Source organism: Rhinopithecus bieti, unplaced genomic scaffold (genome assembly GCF_001698545.2).
Source record: "Rhinopithecus bieti isolate Rb0 unplaced genomic scaffold, ASM169854v2 scaffold_26308, whole genome shotgun sequence".
NCBI classification, from domain to species: domain Eukaryota; kingdom Metazoa; phylum Chordata; class Mammalia; order Primates; family Cercopithecidae; genus Rhinopithecus; species Rhinopithecus bieti.
In genome coordinates this window covers 176696-199630 of record NW_016811785.1, presented here as the reverse complement: position 1 = coordinate 199630, position 22935 = coordinate 176696, and the positions used below count along the sequence as shown (strand labels likewise).

Sequence of the window (22935 nt, the reverse complement as noted above, 5' to 3'; positions counted from 1 at the left end):
TCTGGTCCACATTCCAGTGCTGTTGTTCCTGGAACAAGATGTAAGGGGAGGGGTAGAGGAAGGGCAGGAAGAAGAACAAAGAAAACTGTTCTTTCTGCTGTCCTGGTTTACTTGGGATTGGACAGTGTGGACAGGCACGAGGTCACCAGACTGTGATCTCAGAATTAACCAAGCCCTCCAGAAAGCTTCTCAGTGGAATCAAAGCAGTCCTTTCCAGTGAAGCCTCAATTTTAGTGCTCCTGATTAGGAATAGAGGAGCGGCCATACTTCCACCTCATCCTCCTTCCCTCTGAGTGGTGGGAATGGGCTCCTAGAGGATTGCACTCCTGTTGGCCAGACCCCAAGCTCCTTCAGAGCTGCACAGAGCGTCTCAGACCTCAATGTAGACTACACACATCTTCCCGTGAGTCTGAACTGGAGGGCGTGGTGAAGATTTGGTTGCAGGAGGAAGATGAGAAAGAGAGAGAATGAGCATGCATGTGTGTGCATTGAGGTGTAGAGGGGGCTGTTGTGGTACTTACCTCCATGCCTCACCAGAATCTTCTGAAACACTTCCTTCTATGGGCCAGGTTCTTCTGTGTAGGAGAGAAGAGAGTAAAAGATCAGGATACCATCCTTACGCCTCCCGTGTCAGTCTGTTTTCCTAACTCAACCACTGCAGATCATGGAGGAATGAATGAAGGCATTTAGTATAGGATTTGGAGCTTACATGAACACTGGGGCTGGGAGACTGAAGACCTGGAAGTTTGTAGCCAGAGAATCAGACAAAATAGTCCCCACTGACTCTAGCCTGAGGCACTGGAGCAGAAGCTGGGGTTCATGGAAAAGTCCAAGAAACCCCCACGTCTGGGTTTGCAGCCTCAATCGAGGAGCTTGTGGACTGTTTGCAAAGTTTTCCTGTCTCATTATTACCATCTCCTGAATATCGTGGATTTTGCTTCACTCTCACCTTCTAAGTCTCTTGTTGGCGCAGTAACCTGGAAGCATGTGGGGAAAGGGATTCTGAGAATTGTAGTTCTCCCTTAGGGGGAAGTGGTGGTGGCGTCAAGAGACATTCCAGCCCACCACTTCCCAGGTGAAGAGGTAAAATGCAGCATGATGGCTAAGGCAAGGGCCTGCAGAAGAATGTAAAGGAGGGAGGAAGAGCAGGGGATTCAGAGCAGGTTGTATGGAGGAAGTGATATTTAAGCTTTAGATAGGGAAGGATAAGAAGTTGTTTGGGAAAAGGATTTCCACGGTGCTGGGTAGGGAAGCATTTCAGAGCTGGGCATGGATCAGCTTGGTCGGGGCACGGCAGAGGAGAGGTTTGGAGGAATGGGAGTGGGTGTGTGGGAAGGCAGGCAGGCCTCAGGCCATGAAAGGCCATAGGTGGCAGGGCCAGGAGCACAAACATTTTGTCAGTAGGGAGCCACAGACGGCTCTACTGTGGTAGTGGAAAGGTCATTTTGGTGGCAGGAGGAGAGAGTATCTGCAATGCCATTTGTGAAGAAGCCTTTGGAACAGCCCCAGTGAGAGACTAATAAGGGCCTGAAAGAAGGCAGTGGAACTGAGCGTGGTTGACAGAAGCCAGGGCCTGACCAATGCAGTCTAGGAGTGGAGGAGAGAAGTTGAAGACCTCGTGCAGCATGAGTTCCATCAAATTCGTATGCCAACAAGAGAAAATCCTGGTAGAATTCCCAGTGCAGACATATTTCGCGTTTCCTCCTGATTTATCTCATACCTTATATATTAAAACCTTGTTCTCTAGTGGCTTAAAGCTCATGTCTTAGAAACTTTCACTGATCACGCCAGACCCGTAGCCACCCCTTCCCACGTCCCTGCAAATCTTAAGGGCCACTTAATTGGACATCAAGCCATTTAGGGTTAACTGATTCCATCCCACCCATGGGCGTTTGGTACAAATAAAAATTTGTTGGGCTAAAATGAAGAAGACGCTTACTTGTTGCAGTTACACTTCTCTGAGCATCCTTTTCCCCATAAGCCAAATGAGATGGTTAGACTGGGTTATCTCAAATGATCTAATTGGCTATTTTCTTTTTGGGACTTCCCAGCCAGACCCTAAATTTGTAAGTGGTATATTAAGCCAGGTATGCCTCCTTGCACATTCTGGTCTAGTAGTTGCTCAGTAAATTTGTTGTTGTTTTTTAAAAACTCTGAGCTGTTATGACAGTTTTTAGACCTGCATGTGGACTTGGGAAATGATTAATTCTAACTTCTTAAGGCACCAACAACAAATTAGGCAGTTCATTTTCTCCTTCTGAAGGAAACCCACTTTTCCTTTTTAGTATTTATCAGTTAGGCATCCTAAAATGCTGTTAATATCTAGTGTCAGTACAGATTGAACATCCCTAATCTAAAAATCCAAAATGTGAAATGCTCCAAAATCTGATACTTTCTGAGTGCCCATGTGATGTTCAAAGGAAATGCTCATTGGAGCATTTCAGGGTTTGGATTTTCATATTAGGGATGCTCATTTTAGATCCTTTCTCCCCCTGCCATATTAGGGATGCCGTAAATATAATGCAAATATTCCAAAATCTGAAAAAAAAAAAACAAAATTCAAAAATCCTAAACACCTAAGCATTTCATATAAGGGATACTCAACCTGTATACGTAAATTTAGTGCAGCCATTGTGTTCTCTGTTAGTGTGTTCAAGTGGAATCTCGCACGTACATTCACTTTATTTTTAGACAGAGTGCTCCCATCCTCTCCTTGGTGTAGGGCAGTTGCCTAGAGAGTGGCTCACTATTTACCCATTGGTCCTGTTTTCTGAACTGTTTTAGGTTGCCTTCTTATCCACAGTGGGCACACCATTTTCTGGTGGCTGACACTCTAGACTGGTGCTTCTTCACCATGGCCGCATGTTAGAAATATCTTGGGAGCTTCTAAATAGTATTGAAGTTCTAGCTCCACTTCAGACTTGTGAAATCAGAGCTCCTGGGGGGCAGGATCCAGGTAGGGATATTTTTATAAGCTTCCGAGATGGTTCTGATATGCATCTCAGATACACCACAATTCTAGGGCATTTCCTAATCCTAGTCCTTTTCTCCCGTCTTCCCTGCGCTGTTCTGCCACTTGCTAGCTACCCCAACAGTGCCTGCCTTAAAACTCATACACAAGCCCGGTGGTCCAAGCTAAGAAGGCATCAGGGAGTGTTTATGGGAAGGAGTTCCAACGGCACCCTCTTGAGCTGGCCATTGATAACTGACCTCCTTGTGCTTTCCCAGATGGAACTACTGTTTTAAGAGACTTTGTTTTATTTGGTTTGCCAGTGTGCTAGTCAGGATGACGGAAAAACTTGCAATGATGATTGTTACTCTATTTTCAGTGAATTTTGAGCAGGAGGCAGTTGGTGACATGTAAGGTGGGCATAGGACAGAATCAAAAGACAAAATACAGTGAAAGTTGCATCAAGGCAGAGCTGAGCACAAGCAGGGCCATCTGTGAAAGCCCATCACCTAACCGTTTAGCAATGTTTCACTCTTCTTACTTTTTGAAAAGTCGTGTTGGCTGGGCTTGGTAGCTCATGCCTGTAATCCTGGCACTTTGGGAGGCTGAGGTGGGTGAGTTGCATGAGTCCAGGAGTTAGAGACCAGCCTGGGCAACATGGTGAAACCCCGTTTCTACTAAAAATACAAAAATTAGCCTGGCGTGGTGGTGTGCATCTGTGCTCCTAGACACTTAGGGGGCTGAGGCGGGAGGATCGCCTGAGCCTGGGAAGTTGAGGCTGCAGTGAGTCCAAGATTGCGCCACTCTCACTCCAGCCTCCTGGGTGACAAAGTGAGACCCTGTCTCCAAAAAAAAAAAAAGAGAGAAAAAAAAGTCATGTTTATAATTAGTGCCTGCCCTAGGCTTCCCAACCACGTGGGTTAGGTGGATGAAGTCATGTGTATTTCTGCTTTATTGATAAGGAAGAGCAGCTCTAGGGAGCTCAGGAGTGACCTGTGGCCACTGTATTGGCTTGGGGTAGAGCCAGACCAGACAGACATCGGGATTCTGCATTTCCTCACAAATGCTTTCTCGTCTGTATCCTCTTTCCCAAAACTTTTCTTTATTTTCCCTCCTTCCCTTCCCCTTCTGTCCTTGCCTCCCTCCTTTTCAGCTGCCTCAGGACTGGTGAGGAGGGGGTGGGGTTGTTGAGAGAAAACTGTAAGTTTCTGTTTTTAAAGTTCAGAGTGTTAGGTTCCATAAATGCCAGGCATGAGAGCATTCTGGAGACGCCCTCAGAGAAAAAAAGAAATCACATCTGTTTTTGTCTGCCTTTATTCTTCATTCAACAGCAGGTTTTTTTGATTCCAAGGAGAAGGATGTCTGCCCTGTATTTGTTTCATGGTGAAAGCTCAGAAGAAGTGGTCAAAGGAGACCTTTGTCCCAGCCGTGATCACCCTTGGCTCTTTGGTGGTGGTGTAAGGCTGTAGTAGCCGAGTCTTTAGCTCCCGCTTGAAGTCTGTGGGGGCAAGGAACTCAGAACCCAGCCCAGCCAGATGTTCTGGCCCTTGTTCTCTGCCCCTTGCTAGCCCCTGCCTGGCTTGGTCCATTATCTGCTCTGTGCTTTACAGGAAGGAGGAGACAGTTACTGTCTATCCTGCAGACGTGGTGCTCTTTGAAGGGATCCTGGCCTTCTACTCCCAGGAGGTACGAGACCTGTTCCAGATGAAGCTTTTTGTGGATACAGATGCGGACACCCGGCTCTCTCGCAGAGGTGCGTTCTAAAAGCCCCAGGTGGCCCTGTTGGTGGCCACCTCAAGGGCAGAGGACCTGGGAGCCTCTGACAGGACCCCACCCCCCTGAGTCTGAAGCCCATGCCTTCTCTGAGGCAGCTGTGTGTCGCATGGTCCAGCGGCTGCGTCAGTCCAGCCCCAGGATATCCTGCTGCCCAGACACTTGGTGACATTTGAGAAGGGATTAGTCACTTACTGTTTGGGATAACGAAAGACTTGTGAGGTCAGAGACTAAATAAGACGTTGATGTCTGGTTTTGCTGGGAAAAGTTTGATTAAATGCTTAGTTCCTTGCAGTTTGTTCACAAGACATCAAAATGAAGATGCTCTGATTTGCGGAACTAACTGTAGGGCCCCTGAGGACAGGATCCCCTGTGCCTAAAGCGCTGGGCAGCTCATCCTGTTAGCCTGCTTCTCTAGCCCTTTATTTTCCAGCAGGCTTTATGGAGGCATTACCACTCTTTCCAGTCAGCTCAGGAGGGAAGTCAGCTGTGCCCTCCACAGGCCGTGCTGAGGGTGGGCCTGTCCGTGCTAAGTCCGCCATGCCTGTGTGCTGAAGGTACAGCAGTGCCCCTTGGTAGAGGAGCCCAGCCTGTGAACTGAGCTCTATTGGGTATTAAGCAGAGAGTTTGCTTCCATCAGGAGAGATTGGGAGACTTCATGGACGAAGAGGGGTTGGGACTTGGATGTGGTGTAGCAGGGTGGCGATACAGGCAACCCATGAAGGTGCACAGCACAGATGTACAGACAGTGGCTTGTTCTGAGAATGGCAGGAACCTGGAATGTTCAGAGCGTTGTACGAAGAGACACAAGAAAGCAGGTTGGGGTCTGGTTTTAGAGACAGATCTCTAGTCTGGTTCTCAGTGGGTAAGGGAAAGCTATTATGAAGTTCTGAGCAAGGCAAGTAAAGTGGCCACTGTTCTGTGTTGGACCCTGGTGCTGACAGAGGAAGTGTAAGTGAAGCCTATAGCTGTAGCTGGAGCAACTCTTTGGAGACCGCTCTGCTGATCTAGACACGAGGCAGGGGTGTGGTCCTTAGGTGGGTGGGAGAGGGAGCAGAATTGAGATGAGAAGAGTATTAGCAGAGTTAGAGTTGACCAGGACCCAGCAAGGGCAGTGGGTGGGGGTGACTGAATAGAGGAATGAAAGGTGAGAAGGTTCGAGTCTCCGTTGTGTGAAAGAGGCGGGGAGACATGGGAAATGACGAGGTTAGCTCCTAGTCACAGGACACATTATTGACAGTTTCAGATTTTATAAGCTGTATCCCAGAGACCTCTGACTTCAAAGTCTGGGTACTTTTCTCTTTTCGGTTCATGAAACAGATCTGTAGTTTATCCCATTTAGCACTGTAATTGTAAGGACTATTAATGAGACCAGTATAACCTACAGAAACAAGTCCTGAGCTTTGCCCTTCTAAGTAGTAATAGATATGCACGCTGTTAAGTCAGTCGGAGCTACATTCTGCTCCCACATGGGGTGGGGACAGTTAGTTTTGTGTGATGGAAAAAGAATGGAATGGGAGGGGCCTTTTAGTTCTAGCAGAGCTCTTCCCAGCTAGCTTTGTGACTAGGCTCTTGCGCCACCTCGGCTTGGGTTTCTTTATGGATAATGCAGGGGAGACAGGCCTGCTTTTAGTGTCACGACTCTGGCTGGGTAAGAGTTGCATAGATAATTGAACCCTGAGCCTGACAGCCCCTCATGCTTCTACCCCAGGGCCTGGCTTGTCACCTTAATCCGCAAACTCAGGCCCTACTTTGGTTGATCTGCTCAGTGTCCATGTCAGCTTGTCAAATTAAAGAGGCAGCATGATACACAGGGACAAATAAATTTTGGAGTCAGGTGAGCTGGGCTGAGATCCTGGTTTTACCACTTACTAGATGTGTGACCTTGGGCAGATTGTGTTTTAACTTCTTTGTATCTCATTTTCTTATTAGAATGTGGTCTTATGGTTGGTACTTCTGCTGTAGTTGTGAAGATGAGAGGTAATGCAGGTAAAATGCCTGGTGGTGCATAAGTCGATAAATATCTATGTGACAGATCAGAAATCTGCTTCTGCCGAAGGGGTTGGTGCTGTTCATTTTCTGAATTTTCTGACAACACTGGTTAGGTCCTTCAAAGGGATCTGCTCAGGTATTGTCCTCAGCAGCTGGTGATGTCCAGGCTGATGCCATCACGAGTCCAGCAGTGGTGCTCAGTCTCAGGGATGCAGTGCTGCCGAGGGAAGCCCCACAGCAGGGAGTGCAAGAACCAGCACAGGAGATTGGAACCAAGTTTTGAGCAGCAGCAATGACGCTGGAAACAAAGTGCATCCTAGTGTTTAATTCAAACAGATCATCACAGTGTGGGTTCAACAGAACATTTTCCCTTCCTTTCTTGCACAGGATTCTTGTGTGAAATGGGAGCAATTGCTACGGTGGTGCTGGCCCTCTCCTGGGGTTTCTTAGGGCCAGCTCTGCCTCTCCGCCTTCTGAACAGGCTGCCTGGGCAGGGCTCTGCTTTCTCATTTCAGATCTGCTGACTTCACATGTCACCTACTGCCGAGTCACTTTCCTGATGGACTTATGGGACTTTTCTGCATGCTATTTCTACAAATTCATTCTCTCTCCACATAGGACAAAAAATATGCTTGGCATGTGCTTTGTGGAGTGCGGGGGTGCTGGGGTAGGGAGGCTGGTTAGTCAGAAGCAGCTGTTGAGTGAGCTCGAACATTCCTAGAGACTTGAGTTAGCTCCATGATTTTACCCGTCTGTCACACCCTCCTGGGCATGTGACCTCCATATTCTGAGTTGACCCTCATGTGGGAGAAATCTGTATTTGAGTAAAGCAGCTCTAGAGACTACCTCCTTCCTGATGGAAACCCTTGACATTCTAGGGATTGGTTTCTAGCCTCGTTTGCCTTCATCTTCTCTCTCAGCCCTTAATACAGGGACAGGGATGAAGCGGGGCAGGGAGCTTTAGGACGGCTGACCCCTCATCTTCCTCATGCGTCATTCTCTGGTTCACATAGAATTAGGGCTGCACTGGCCCTAGGGGGATTCAGCCTGTTCATTTACTATAGAGTAGCACATTTCCTCATCAGATTTTTAAAGTGATTGACTTCACCATTGAGGAATTGTCTTTATTTTGGGTCCTTCTAAGTTTTGTTCTCGGTTTTTGGCTAACCAGAAAGAGCACGTCTGGGTTTGGAAGGGCTGACATGGAAACCCAGCAGGGAATGTGGGCAGACTTGTAGCTTCCTGCCCTGTACCCTGTCCTCCAAAAGGGCCTGTCCTGGCCCAGCAACCGTGCTGGGGTCAGAGCAGTGATGGAGGAGCTGGTTTTTGAGCCCCTGGGGTTTCCAGTTTGTGCCAAGACCTTGTTTTGACTCAGTCCTTGGCGCAGCCCTGTTTCCTGACTCTGCCTGGGGAGCAGGGCCTTTCAGTGCAGGGAGGTGGCTGGCCCTCTGTTGTTCTTGGCTCAGGGAGGCCCAGTCTGCCTGAGGTGATCGTTCTATCGGAGGTTCTTGGGGAGCAGAGGTGGGCAAGGCCTTCTGATGTTGCGTGTTTCCAGTGTCTGGGCAACATTCTGACCCATTCCCTATTTGCTTTTCCAGCATAAAAGTTGCAGTGAGACTCTTCCTTGTCTTCCTTCTTCTCCCTCCTCACGTTTGTTGTCCCATGTGCTTGTGTCCTGCTCTCCCTTACTGTGTGGCACCCCGCCCTTCCAGCTGCCCCGCAGGACTCCTTTTTCTCTTTGCTCACCCTGCTCAGCTGGGTCTGACCTGCTTACCTGAATTCGAGGTTCCCGCCCTCCCATGGCGTTGAGCAGTTCTGTCAGGGAGGCACTACCCTCCCAGCGTGCCCTCAGTTTCTGTTGTGGTCGTAATAATCATAGAACACATGCTTTTTGAACGTGTGCTAAGGCGCCAGCTACGGGTGCTGAAGAATTTTATGCACATCTCTGTATTCCTGAATAGTAATATTTATATTTGTTTATTAAATTAATATTTATGAGGAAGGTACCATTATTGTTCCTGTTTTATAGTTAGGGAACTTAAGATTCACAGAGGTTAAAGTCACTTGTCTAAGGTCACAGAGGTAGGAGTTATTGGGGTCAGGATTCAGGTCCGGGGCAGTTTCCCCCCCCAGAGCCCATAGAGGTAGAACAGAAAGCAACTTCTGGGCTGTAGAAGCTTCACTGTGATTTCCCTCCTCTTCCTACTTTCTGCACGACCAGCTTCCTCTCGCCAATGACAAAACAGCTGAAGCCACCAGGTCTGTAGAAGGAAGGGGGCTGAAGGCCCAGGCTGAGGGCAGTAGGAGGACTACGTGACAGGGTGTGGACATGCACTGTGTGTGTGTGTGTGCGCACGTGTGTGTGTGTGCACGTGTGTGTGCACGTGTGTGCTGGGAGAAGGACAAAGCTTTCTCCAGTGCTAAAGCCTTCAGCAATTGTCTGAAAAGCATGTGTTGCGAAACAATCCCAGCATCAGGCATTTGCAGGGTTTTAAGTAAAAGCTGCCCAAGCACGGGTGTGTTTGTTTTTTCCTAGCTGTGATACCTTTTTGATCTGGTTTCCTTTTTTCTTTGGGCTTTATCTGGAGACGTGTGAAGAATTGGAGGCCGCGCTGGCTGTGTGTTTTGGCAGTGCTACTCTGGTTAGCCACGTGTGCCGGAGCTCTGAGGACTTCTGGGGGGTGTGCCACGTGGCAGCTCCTCAGGGCTCTTTCTTGGCGAGTCTCCCAGCAGATCTGCCAGAGCAGCAGGTCGGCAGCGGGAGCCCAGGTCCAGCGTTGCAGGGGTGGGGAAAACCATTTCCTGGCTGGAGAAGGCTGCTGCTGGGCTGGGTGGGCAAGTCCTGACACATTAGCAACCAATCAACTGTTTTATTACCAGGTCTCCCATGGAGAAAACACTTCGTAAATTGAGGAGCTGTTACAAAAGTCAAATGGCAGCATCATTAGTGCCCGGCTTTCTGGAAATGTGGATTTCCTGGCAGTTTTCTAGCCTTCTCATCTTGTAAACTTCCTGTCAGCCTGGATGATAGCCATGACAGCCTCCCCGTTCCCTGTCCTCTGTGCATGCATCTGTGCATGTGTGTATAAAGACACAACTATTTAGACACATGGCTTTCAGAAGTTCTGTCACAGCTATACCCCATGTTCGTTTACAGTGAGTTTCACCCCACACTTGAGTCTGTTCACTGAGAAATGGTTGGGAGAGAGCTGAAGAGCCACTTCAAATGATTGTAGATGGATGCGGTAACTTTTTGGGGTAAAAGATTTAGCAGCTCAGATGATAAGATTAAATTAAGATAACATTTAAAATGACATCTGCAAAGGGAGGCAGTTTTAATTAAGAGAATCTCCTTCCAAACTCCCCACTCATGGGGAAACTAAGGCTCATGTGCAGCGGCAGAACCAGGGTGATCAGTCTTCTTTCTCTTTATTGACAGAAGACTATTTAATAAAGAGTGTATGGGCTGCCTGTAATTCCAGCACTTTGGGAGGCCGAGGCAGAAGGATCACTTGAGCCCAAGAATTCAAGAATAGCCTGGGCAACAAAGCAAGACGCTGTGTCTACAGGAAAAAAAAAAAAGGGCTCACACCTGTAATTCCCAGCACTTTGGGAGGCTGAGGCAGGCGGATCATGAGGTCAGGAGATCGAGGTCATCCTGGCTAACACAGTGAAACCCCGTGTCTACTAAAAATGTAAAAAATCAGTCAGGTGTGCTGGCAGGTGCCTGTAGTCCCAGCTACTCAGGAGGCTGAGGCAGAAGAATTGCTTGAACCTGGGAGGCAGAGGTTGCAGTGAGCCGAGATTGAGCCACTGCACTCCAGCCTGGGCGACAGAGTGATGAGACTCTGTCTCAAAAACAAACAACAACAACAAAAAAAACCATTAGTCCATTGAGGTGATGTGTGCCTGCAGTCCCAGCTACTTGGGAGGTTGAGGTGGGAGGATCGCTTGCTAGAGCCCAGGAGGTTGAGGCTGTAGTGAGCTATGACTCCGCTGCACTCCAGCCTGTGTGACAGAGCGAGACACCTTGTCTTAAAAGAAAAAACATTTTTAAAGAAAAAAAAAAAAAGAATGGTAAAAGCCCCTGGATAAAACTGACCAAGGGGAAGAAGGTAGAAGACAGAAGATGGTGAGTTTGTTGTCAGTTTGGGCTTCATCAGCGCCAGCCCACCATTCTCTAGACCATGGTTTTCTTATCTTTCACTGAGTGATTTTTTTTTTTTTCTTTTTTTTTTTGTGGCAAACCTCTGTGTTTGAGGTAGGTGGAAATGGTTAACCATGGCTGGGTCCTCTGCCTGGCCTGGGCTCCATGCTGCAGAGGGAGCATGGGTGGGAGCTGGGAGCAGTGAGCTGAGCAGCGGGTCGCTGGACTTCTGAACACAGGTAAGTGCATGCAGGGAGGCAGCGTGTAACCCAGTCCTCCGTGGGCCCAGATTGCTTCCTGTTAACAGTGAGCTCTCCAGGGCTGCCTTGCTTTTTTTTTTTTTTTTTTTTTTTAAATTCACACTGATATTTTGTTTGGATCAAATGTTGCTTAAAACAAGAAGGCTGTTGGCCTCCATGGACAACCTTTTGTTTGAAAGAGCATTGTTATTGTTGCCACGTTTGACCATTGTAAGATGTCAGAATGTAACTTGTCTTTTTCGAAGCCGCTGCTGATCTGCTCTTGGTCAAGCCTCTCAGGATTCCAGCTTGAGAATCATCTAGAGTAATTGTGGAGCCTGTGGGAGCTAGGTCCACCCCATGAAGGGCGGGTGTGCGCTGGCTCCTACACCGTTTTTTGATTCTTATTCTCCCTTCTCTTACAGTATTAAGGGACATCAGCGAGAGAGGCAGGGATCTTGAACAGATTTTATCTCAGTACATTACATTCGTCAAGCCTGCCTTTGAGGAATTCTGCTTGCCAGTGAGTTGTGTTCTTGGTTTGTTTTTGTTGCATGTAGAATTTAAAATTTGATGATACAAATGAAGGTATGCGAGTTGGTGGAGCTCCCCTGCCTGAATCTCACTCCTCTCTCTCAGTGATCCTCTGTCCCAAAGTCCTAAGAGAGGGCAGCCCTTGGCCCTTGTGTCCTCTGTGTTCTCCAGGAGCCCTGTCCTGCTGTTCTTTCTTTGGGTAGCCCTGTAGGGTCCTGCCAGTCCTTAGGCAGGTTATTTAATTCCCAGCTAGTTCTAGACTTCTTGCTTGGTGGGATCATGGGGTGAGACTCTTTACTGAGGGTGTATCATATCCAAGGAGAGTCCTCAGCCATTTGGATCTCTGAAGGGCCTGCAGTAGGTGAAGTATGGATGCACTGGGTCCTGTGCCCCGAGGTGTTCCCCTCTGAGCCTCTCCCGCCATCACTGGTGAGCCCTGCTTTGAGCTTGTCTTTAGCTCGCGTTGGGGACTGTCATGCCTTACTGGAATAAGCTTCCTTCCCTTCACCCTTGCAGACACACCAGTCCTTCCCGTGGCAGCTAGGAATTCTCTAGTGAGGTGGCTTTCAGAGAAGGAAGAACGGAGGGAGTTGGTCCTCAGCCCAGGAAAGACAGGAAGGGCCATGTTGAGGGAAGGCTACCAGAGAAAAGAGGTGTGGTGTGGTGGGGCTGCAGAAGGAGAAGTATTTAACTCAGGAGAATCCTCCTGAGTCACTGAGTCTTCTCCAGCTTGGCCAAACCATGGTCTGGCTCCTTAATTATTTGTAGTTAAGCTCTGAGACGAGGAGGAAGGGTAGGAAGAGGTTGGGACTTAACCTGGTCTTGGTTGAGATATACTGGGAAGGCTGGAATCTCTGAAGACAATGAGAATAGATTTAGAGTAAGATTGGGTATTGGAATTTCCCTATTTATTCTAATAATAAACTTCATTCTTTTTCTTCTGGGAAAATATGATCCTCAAACTTTGTTTCTTCAAGGATGTTAGTAGCTTTTACAATAACCCATACTTGACTTTGGTTTTAGATGCAGGACAGGTGGACTTTTTGAGCCAACTGAGAAACGTTGATGCCCTGTCCATTATCCCGGAGACTACTGGGTTACAAGAGTAGGTTACTGGGAAGAAATCAGAGGGGGCTAAGGAGCTATGAACTTCTTTCCGCCCATTTATCTGTCTGAGGACCTCTCCTGTTATTTTTGACTTAATAAGAACACAGGATGAATTTATTATTGGAAATCAGTTATAGTTAACTGTCAGTTTTCTGCTGTTTAACTTAGTTATAACAAAGCTAAAAATTCTGCATAGATATTTTCCAGGTTATTTTTGCTTGCTCCCACTGTCCAGCCACTCTTTGCTCAGGGAAGATCAGCTCATTCCCGTGTAAGCCAGGAACTTGGACCTGATAAATGTCTGCTCAGTTTGACTTGGGTTTGGGGCTGACACCGTTGCCTTTCAGCAGTCCTAGTGTGGAAGCTGCACAGAGTAAGAAGCCCACACGCTTGAGGTGTGGTTTATGTGGTCTTATGTTAGACTTAGTGTATATACCAGGATGCAGTTATTTGTAGAATGGTCTACAAGATCTCAGTAAATTTGGAACAACGAAAAAGAAATATGCCTCTTTGTGGCCTTTCTTTTTTTTTTTTTGAGACGGAGTCTCGCTCTGTCGCCCAGGCTGGAGTGCGGTGGCCAGATCTCAGCTCACTGCAAGCCCCGCCTCCCGGGTTTACGCCATTCTCCTGTCTCAGCCTCCCGAGTAGCTGGGACTACAGGCGCCCGCCACCTCGCCCGGCTCGTTTTTTGTATTTTTTAGTAGAGACGGGGTTTCACTGTGTTAGCCAGGATGGTCTCGATCTCCTGACCTCATGATCCGCCCGTCTCGGCCTCCCAAAGTGCTGGGATTACAGGCTTGAGCCACCGTGCCTGGCCTATAGATAGTATTTTATTTAAATATGTGACAACAATTTGAGATAAAACTGATGTTTCCCCTCTTTATAGGCCGAGTGATAGCGACTTTCACATGTTCAGGAGAAAAGGAAGTAAATTTGGCTGTTCAAAATGCAAAAGCTGCTTTTAAAATATGGAGTCAAAAATCTGGCTTGAGCCACCGCGCCCGGCCTGTGGCCTTTCTTTTTTAAAAAATTTGGGTAATAACAGAACCTATGAACTGGTCATCAGTGAAGAATACTTTTTCTGGTTTTACCCTGTGCTAGGAGTGAACATTGTCATGTTTTAGACTATGCGTAAAAGTCTGAGGTGAACCAGTCCCCTGGAAAGTTTGGATTTTTCTAGTTCATATTTGTCCTAGTGGAATAGAGGCAATTAAGTGTTTGGCTTCAAAGACCATGTTCTCTGCGTAGGTCGTAAGCTGAAACAGTGTTAAGCGTTAGAAATGAGAACTTGGTTGGGAGCAGTGGCTCATGCCTGTAATCCTGAGACTTCAGGAGGCCCAGGTGGGTGGATCGCTTGAGCCCAGGAGTTTGAGACCAGCCTGGGCAACATGGTAATACCGCCTCTCTATAAAAAATAACAAAAAGTAGCTGAGTGTGGTGACGGGTACCTGTAGTCCCAGCTACTCAGAGGCTGAGGTGGGACGATCTACCCAACGCAGGAGGTCAAGGCTGCAGTGAGCTGTGATGATGCCACTGCTCTCCAGCCTGGGTGACAGAGTGAGACACTGTCTTAAAAAAATAAAAAAAGAGTGAGAGAGAACTTGAATAAAAGCTAAATTTTTGTAATGTAGATAAAGTGGATAAAATCCATGGTAGATAATTATAAATTGAATTTTGAATTGGTTTTGGATTAACCACTCAGTCTAGACCATTTTTCCCTCGCTGATACATAAAAGTCTTCAGTCCTTCGTTCTCATTTTCCTCATTCCCTGCTTATCTTCTTTCATTCACAATTCAGCTAAACAAGGCAATTCCTTAGATTTCCCCAAATTTCTATTAATAGATGCATTCACTGTGAAGTTGTAAACAATATTACATTTGAAGCCTTAAAAGCTGCCCCTCTCGGCTCGCTAGTATGAAGGCTGCCCTTTCCCCGTGTTCCCTTGGAGAGGGGCTTGCGCCAGTTGTCTCTGAACTGTGTTAATGCATTTTAACTGTCTTTCTCCACAGACAAAGAAGTATGCTGATGTGATCATCCCTAGAGGTGCAGATAATCTAGGTAAGTCCCGGCGGAGTGTCATCCTGGAGTATAACGTCTGCCCTTTGTCAGTCATAATTTGGGCAGGACGTGGTGACCATACAGGGCTCTGCAGACCTGGCTGCCCTGCTTGTCTGTGATTGTGTCAGCAGAACCTTTCCACCTACATGTCTGGCCTCGGGAACAGATTGCTGGGTGTAGGCACCCACGTGTTATGGTGACAGACATGCACTTGTGCTTCTCTGGCAGAAATGGAGGGCTGTAGATTACGTTTTACTATCACTTCCCAATGATGACACTTGGATACTTTGCTTCTGAGGCCACCTTTTAGCAAAAGTAGATTCCCTCGATCTAATTTAGAGTGACCTGCCATCACGGTAGCTCTTTCTAAAGGGAGCTCATTGCTACTGTTATTGTACTTATTTTTCATTTTATTTTATTTTACTTTAGAGACAAGGTCTTGCTCTGTCACCCAGACTGAAGTGCAGTAGCACAGTCACAGCTCATTTGCAGCCTCCAGCTCCTGAGCTCAAGTGATTCTCCTGCCACAGCCTCCCAGTAGCTGGGACTACAGGCGTGCACCACCATGCTCTAATTTAAAAAAAATGTTTTTGTAGAGATGGTTTCATTATGTTGCCTAAGCTGGTCTAAAACTCCTACCTCAAGCAGCCGTCCCACCTCAGTCTCCCAAAGTGTTAGGATTACAGGCATGAGCCATAGCACCTGGCTTATTTTTTTATTTTTTTGTTTTATTTTTTTGGCTTGTCTAGGAAGTATGAATGTCTCTGGACTAGGCATAGTGTGGCAGAGTTGATCTGTAAGATGGGACCTGGTTTCTTCATTCTCTTTAGAATTTATTTAATTTTCCCTTCATTTAAAAAGATTATTTATTGAGCTGTTTGGAGTAAGTTATAGCAGTAAATATTTAACCCTGTATTTTTTAAGGACAAAGGCATTCTTTTTCATCACCACAATGCAGTCATTAAATCCAAGACACTTACCATTGATACAACCTCTTTTAACCTGGAGATGTTCCCTATCTTTTGTTTTTTTTAAGACATTTTTGAAACATAACAGGCCCATTGTTTGGTAGAATGGTCCTCAATTTGTGTTTTGTCTTTTGCTTTCTTATGATTGGATTCATGAGCTTATGTAATCTGAAGGAATTGTCCCCGGAGAGAGATGGCGTGGTCCTCTTTGTTTATCACATCAGAGAGCATTTAATGTGTATTCCATTTTTGGTGATGTTAGATTGACCTCTTGGTTGAGGTATATAATTTATTTCTAATGCTAAGAAAAGATAGCTTTCTCTGTTATGTGGTTTGGAGGGACAGAGGGCCTTCCATCGGGATGCTCTGTCTTAGGATGGAAAACTGGAAGGTTTCCTGGTAGAAGGGTCTCATAGCTAATAGATGTGGCAGAACCATGGCTGGTTAGCACGTCTGCAGAATTTGGCCCAAGTGCTTCATCCAGTGGTGACTGATCATCTCCTGATAAGATACCCATTCATTAAGGGCTTACTCTGTGCTAAGCATTGTCTGTCTTAGCCCTCCTGCAAAGGAGAGGGATCATATTAGTCCAGGCAGAGCCACTGGAAAGTTGGATGACTTGCCTGCAAGTGGCAGAGCCACTTCCCTGGAAGTCTTTCAGCTGTGGTTCCTGCGTGCCCTTTCCCCAGACAGACTGCCATACTCACCCCTGCACCCGTGCTTGCACCCATAACGCTCTGCTGGTCTCTGCCCCACAGTGGCCATCAACCTCATCGTGCAGCACATCCAGGACATCCTGAATGGAGGGCCCTCCAAACGGCAGACCAATGGCTGTCTCAACGGCTACACCCCTTCACGCAAGAGGCAGGCATCGGAGTCCAGCAGCAGGCCGCATTGACCCGTCTCCATCGGACCCCAGCCCCTATCTCCAAGAGACAGAGGAGGGGTCAGGAGGCATTGCTCATCTGTACATACTGTTTCCTATGACATTACTGTATTTAAGAAAACACCATGGAGATGAAATGCCTTTGATTTTTTTTTTTTTTCTTTTTGTACTTTGGAACGACAAAATGAAACGGAACTTGACCCTGAGCTTAAATAACAAAACTGTGCCAACTACTACTGGTGATGCCTAATTATGAATCCAACGTGTAACCAGTTATAAATACATATATATATAAAAGGATCTATTTTTGTGTAAATGTACAAATACTGTAAAGCTGTTTGCCATAAGTATTTTGCAGGAGGGTCTGTACTTGAGTCTTTTAGGACTGGAGCTGGAATTTCACCAAGGGGAAATTGCCTGTTGTGTCCCAGGGCAGGGAGGCTCGGGCATCTGTGAGAGACGGGGAGGGTGGCTAAAGTCCCATTGCTCTTGAGTGCCCCCGTGGAACTCGATGGGAATGGGGTTGGAAAACCTTGATTGCCTCCTCTGTCACATACCACTCTTGGAGCTGGAGCTTAGCGATATGTCAATGAGAGATATTCTTGTCTTTTTTCTTTTTTTTTTTTTTTTTTGAGTTGAAATTAGGTAAAACCTCAACTCAAAAATCAAACTCAGGGAAGAGGCCCACTGAGGAGAACAAGTCTTCTGCACTTTCTTTCTGCCCTGCTCCCACCCTCTCGCCTCTGGCTGCTTGGATAGCTTGGTGACTCCTTCCTCACCCTCCTGCTTCTCCGTCTCTCCAAGAAGCCAGAGCTGCCTCTTTCCTTCCCTGGAAGAGATTTTATGGGATCGCTTCCTGGTAGAAGATGGGAAGGAGAGGGCAGAACTGTGCCTGCTGTCATATCTGAAGAATCACTGGTTCTTTCTGCTTCCCAGGGACGTAACTGATCTGACTCCTTGGGCTTTTTCCTGTATTGTGGAATATAGAGTGCCCCATTGCAGGCTGGGCGTGGGTGAGGGCTTCGGTAACTGACGCCGGCAGCAGCACCTCACGAGCTGGCAGGGGAGCTCTGTCCATGGAAGGGTAGTAGTTTCTGTTTCCTGGAGGTTTGCAGTGAGATGAGGAGAGTAACTTTGGTCAGGGATTCTTGCTAGCAGCATCATGGCCAGGATGATTTACTTATTTGCAATACCACCTAGTGGATATGGCAGCTGCAGAGCATAAAAGGAGCTCAGAAAAGCAGTTTTTAAGAAGTATTTAAAAGGGGAGTATTTAAATCATAGGTACCTAAGTTGGAGTCTGAGGTTGAAATATTTGGGGTGAAGATTTCTAGCTTTCCTGAGAGCTGCTGCTTGGTGGCAGTGTTTTCTCTGGAAGTACAGATTCCTGACATTCTGGGTGGAGGGGAGCCCAAGTGAGCCTGAAGGAGGTCTGATTATAGAGTCCCGAGCCTCAGTTTCTGACCACAGAAGAGCCAGAGATTTTCATTTCATTGTTGACCACCCTAGTGCTTGGTGGACTGTGCCGTTAGCTCTCCCACTGTGGCTGCCATTGCCAGAAACATTTTGGAGAACCTTCTCTCTACATTGCTCTCAGAGCCTCTGCGAGCCATTCAGGTAAATCAGTCTCCGTTACTACCTGGTCACACCAAATTTTCCCCTCAGACTCAGCACCATCCAGCCTGATTCCCCTTCTCTGGGTTCAGTTTGACTCTAAATCTGTTTTGCTATTTTAGAAGAGTCAAACCTAGTCCCCAACAGAGCTTGCCACCCGGAGACTTTCAGGAGACCATGCAGGCTCTGAAAGGAGCTCCCAGTCACAGCAGCCACCTACTTGGAGCAAGGGAAGGCTCCTAAGATGCCTCCTTTGAAAGCCAGTGCTCACCAGGATGGCTGAGTTCTGGAGTGTGTGTTCAGGATCAATCATTATTATCCTTGTAGTCATGGCTTGATCAGTTCTGAGATGAAGCAGGGAATGCAGGCCTGGGTTAGCACCCTGAGGACACAGGGCCCCTGGCCTTGGCGGCACTGGGCCGTGCTCAGGTGAAGCCCACCCCTGTCTGGGAGAGCCTTGGCCTTTCAGTGGGCAGCACGCTCAACTTTACTTGAAGCTCCCAGGTGCCAAACCATTTAGTGCCTTGGCTGTTTATCCCACTGCCTTGGAAGATGGACTCGTCTCATCTCTGAGCCTTTACCTAGCTGCTTCCTCATCTACCTGTGGTGTTGGGACCAAGCTTCCAGTATCTCTGAGTAGGCCATTCCTAGCTTGGAAACAGCTATAAGGGCTGCCCTGCCCCTTGTCACATGATCACCAATTCTTGGTGGCTTGGCTGGGGACACAGAACAGTGTCTGCTGGGGTCTGTGACATACCATGTCTGGAACAAGGAAGGGGTGGAAGGCTCTAGCCCTCTGTGGCAGCCCAGCATTTAGCCAACTCTGTATCTGAACTTGAGCTTTCTGTGGAACAAACAATGGTCTTAGTTTTTTAAGAGCCTCTGGGTCTCTGATTCCATGGAGAGTTAGGAGTAGAATTATTAGACCAGAAACCATGACATTTGCCATCTAGGTACTCTTTGCTGTTCAGGGTGGAGGCACAGATGAGCAGAGTAGGGTGATGTGGGTTGTATGTGCATGCAAGTCCCCTGGCTCCAGAGCCATCCAGTGGTGCTCGGTTCTCTCTTCCTGCCCAGGTATTGTGTGTGGACCAAGTGTTTAGGAAACAAGCCCAGAAGCATTATGTCACGGGAAGGCCTGGCCTCACACTCCTTCACACTAATGAGCCGTCTACTGACCCAAGTTTCTTATTCTCGGGCAGCCTGGGACCACTATGAGCAGAGAGATGGGAGTCTATGTAAGAAGGATGCAAGTGTCCTTTGATTTGGAGCGGACAGAGCAGGTCCTTGCAAAGGCAGTGGGTTAAACAACAGGATGTCTGTGCGACAGGCCGGGGAGGAGGGCAGAGACAGGGTCTCCAGTTCACCTTGCCGCAGAACTAGCCTAATCGTCCCTGCTTCTGGTCTTGGCCACTTGGCAGTCATGGGGAAGTTGACTCCCCGCCTCACTTGGGCTTGGAGCTGGATACTTGTGGGCACGCCCAGGGTGGGTTGCCAGCATTTCATTAGGCTGCTGGGTCGGGCCGGAGGCTTGTGTATACCTCGGAGCAGTCGGGCAGCAGGAGGGCCGGAAGCCTGGTTGGTTTGTATATGATCTCTCTTGCTGCTCTCGTGCATTTTCCTTGATTTAGCAACCTTGACCTGCACTGGCCCCCATGGCTGTTGGAGGGAAGTAGCCTCTTGCAGAGAAATACTTTCCTCTGCCCTGGAATCTCCTATGTGCCTGTTAAAGATTCCAGGGCCAAGAACTGGGCAGGCTGAGGAGCAGCTAGGTAGGTGGGTTACGGAGTTCAGGACTGCTTCTGGAAGGGACCGCCTGTACTTCTGTGCCACCGTTGCCCTTTACACTTTGCTCAGGGTGGGGTGGGGGAAGCATTCAAACAAAACAAGGAAGGGAACTGTCTGGCAAAGGCATAAGTGGATGCATCCAGAGCTCAGTCTGCTTTCATCTTTTGTCTCTGGACGTTCTTCTGCCCTCCTCATACTGGGACTGGCATTCCAGGTCAGCTTGACTATGGTCTTAGAGGCAGGGAGAGCCTACCCAGTCCTGCCTCAGGAGCAGGGTGAGTAGCTAAATACAGACTTAGGCTTTTTTTTCCCCCCTTTTAAGATGCTTGCTCCTCTCCCTTTTCTTTTTACCACCCTACCTTTATTGTTAGTGGTTACAAAGTGACCACATATTATGTACTTTGCTGTAAATAAAGACAGACAAAAAGGATCCGGCTCTCGCCTTCTGTGTGATGCTTGGCCCAGAGCAGCGACCGAATCCTGGCTGTGAAGCCCGAGTGGCTCCAGAGGGGCCATGCTGTGCATATGTGGTGTAGATGTCACTGGGCCTGCTGTCATGAAGCCTCATGATCCTGGGGTGTATGTGGGGCAGACCCCAGGCCTCACCTGGGCTCAGATACCAGTTCAGGTAGTGGACTTGCAGTTCTTATCAAGTGGGAAGCCCGGGCCAGGGTTTCTGGGAGCCTTTGGTTCTTAGGACATTCTGGCGCTGTGTTCCCCTGATGCCATCCAGTTTACCTGGCCTCTGCCCCATTGCCTTCCTTAGGCTGGTGACCCAGCCCCTTCCTTGCCCAAACAAACCCTTTTAAAGTAAACTTTTTTGAGGGAGGTGGGTGGAAGATGAGGAAAGTTTACATTATAACAACAAAACAGTTGCATGTTGCCCACACGCTGTGAATGGATGTATATGTATGTTCATCCCTGTTTTTTAAAGACCTAGGCCACCCACCAAAAATAGAAAAATGATTGGCTTTTGTCAGGGTATGGTGGCTCATGCCTGTTATCCCAGCACTTTGAGAGGCCAGGGCAGGAGGACTGCTTGAGGCCAGGAGTTCGAGACTAGCCTGGGCAAGAGGGTGAAACCCCATCTCTACTAAAAAATTAGCTAGGTGTGGTGGTGCATGCCTGTTATCCTAGCTACTCGGGAGGCTGAAGCACGAAAATCACTTGAACTCAGGAGGCAGAAATGGCAGTAAGCCGAGATCGCACCTCTGCACACTAATGCAACAGAGAAAGATTGTCTCAAAAAAAAAAAGGGGGGGGGGAATGGCTTTTATGCTCTTTGTCACGCCCTATCCACTATTAATTGCCACCTTTCGTAGCTTCTCATTCATCTCTTCCACCACTGCCTGCCAGGCACCCAATGACTGTCATTGATGGGCAGAGCCGTTTTCTTTCTAGCCACTAGTTCCACTCTGACAGGTGCAACCCCATCTGTGAATTTAGCAGCTTTTTAACAGGATCTGTCCTCAGAAGGTGGCTATTTTAAGCTACACTCAGGTGCCCCTGCAAGAGCTAATGTAAGCATTGTCAACTTCTGGCAGGTGAAGATGTTGTGAGTCACAGTAAGTGGCTTGCCTGGTGTCACACAGGCAGTGGTCATGCAAATCGGTGCTTAGCTGTGGTTCAGTTTCCCTCTGCACTGCTCGCAGTCTCGCCTGTCCCAAGCTGACCACCTCTGGATTTTGATGCGTTGCTTGGGATGCCACTTGGTTTTCACTGTGTGTTTCTGCACCTTTGTTGTAGTTGGAGGGGACCGTGGTGCAGGCCAGTAATGCCCCGGAGTCGATTTTTTAGTTTTGTCTCCCTACCCTTGTGACACAACATCCTCTGAGCCATCCATCCTTCAGCTCCACAGCTAGGAGGAGATGCCTGTTTGACTAGTGCTGCTTTAATCAGACCCTTAATTGGGGCAGATTAAAAGAAACCTGTTAGGACCTGCTGAAAGATTTTAAATAAGGGGTGGAGGAGACTTGAGATATGGGAAAGTGCTTTGAGAGGATGGAACCAGAGATGGAGTTCTGTTATTTGGTGCTGGGGGGGATGTTTAGATTTCTATTTTAAAGCAGACCGTAATCAGATCACTTTCTTTTTTTTTTTTTAATGGGTTTAAAATTTTTATTTTTACAAATATACTGGAGAATCATGCAATGCTGCCAGCATTGGATACAATCCGGGACCACAAGTCTGCACACTCCTTTGCTACTGGTCCTGTAATGGCAGAACCTTTCATCTCGCATTTATTGTTCACTATGACCCCTGCATTATCTTCAAAATAAAGAAACACGCCATCTTTTCTACGGTATGACATTCGTTGTCGAATGACCACTCCTGGATGTACCTTTTTTTCTGAGCTCTGGTTTGCCTTTCTTGACTGTGGCCATCACCATGTCACCCACACCAGCAGCGGGAAGTCTGTTCAGCCGTCCCTTGATCCCCTTCACGGAGATGATATACAGGTTTTTGGCTCCTGTGTTGTCAGCACAATTGATCACAGCTCCTACCGGAAGACCCAAGGAAATCCGGAATTTCACACCAGAGGACCCACCACATCCTCGCTTTGACATCTTGAATGCCGGAAAGAGGAAAAAAGGAATCAAATCACTTTCTAAACCCAGAATGAAGTAAAGCTACTTGAGAGATTTTGGATTTTGTGTGGGTGTGTGTGTTTGCATGTATATTTATACACACACACATACATATGCTTATAATTTTTTCATGAACTAAAATAACAAAATACCAAGTAAAAAATTTGAGTTAGGACTAAACCCAAGATTTATATTCTCAATTAAATGAATGGTGGTGAGGGGCAGGAGAATATGAAGTTGTGCCTTATACATACTCCCTTTTCATACAGTCATATCCATGCTTAGCATTG

General features: G+C 47.5%; 1 protein-coding gene and 1 pseudogene across 2 annotated transcripts in view; one reads left to right on the top strand and one right to left on the bottom strand.

Annotated features, from left to right (window-relative positions):
* Positions 1–20487, top strand: part of LOC108544133 (uridine-cytidine kinase 2) — a 62882-nt gene extending 42395 nt beyond the window's left edge. The window contains exons 4-7 of the mRNA XM_017895100.1: positions 4561–4703; positions 11527–11624; positions 14753–14801; positions 16528–20487. Coding sequence (XP_017750589.1) covers positions 4655–4703; positions 11527–11624; positions 14753–14801; positions 16528–16667 — 336 coding nt within the window. The 5' untranslated portion in view covers positions 4561–4654 and the 3' untranslated portion in view covers positions 16668–20487. The remainder of the gene's footprint in view (positions 1–4560; positions 4704–11526; positions 11625–14752; positions 14802–16527) is intronic.
* Positions 20488–22146: 1659 nt separating this feature from the next.
* LOC108544132 (60S ribosomal protein L23-like) lies at positions 22147–22654 on the bottom strand (annotated as a pseudogene). Its single transcript, XR_001889742.1, has one exon. The product of XR_001889742.1 is annotated as a 60S ribosomal protein L23-like (transcript).
* Positions 22655–22935: the final 281 nt, after the last annotated feature.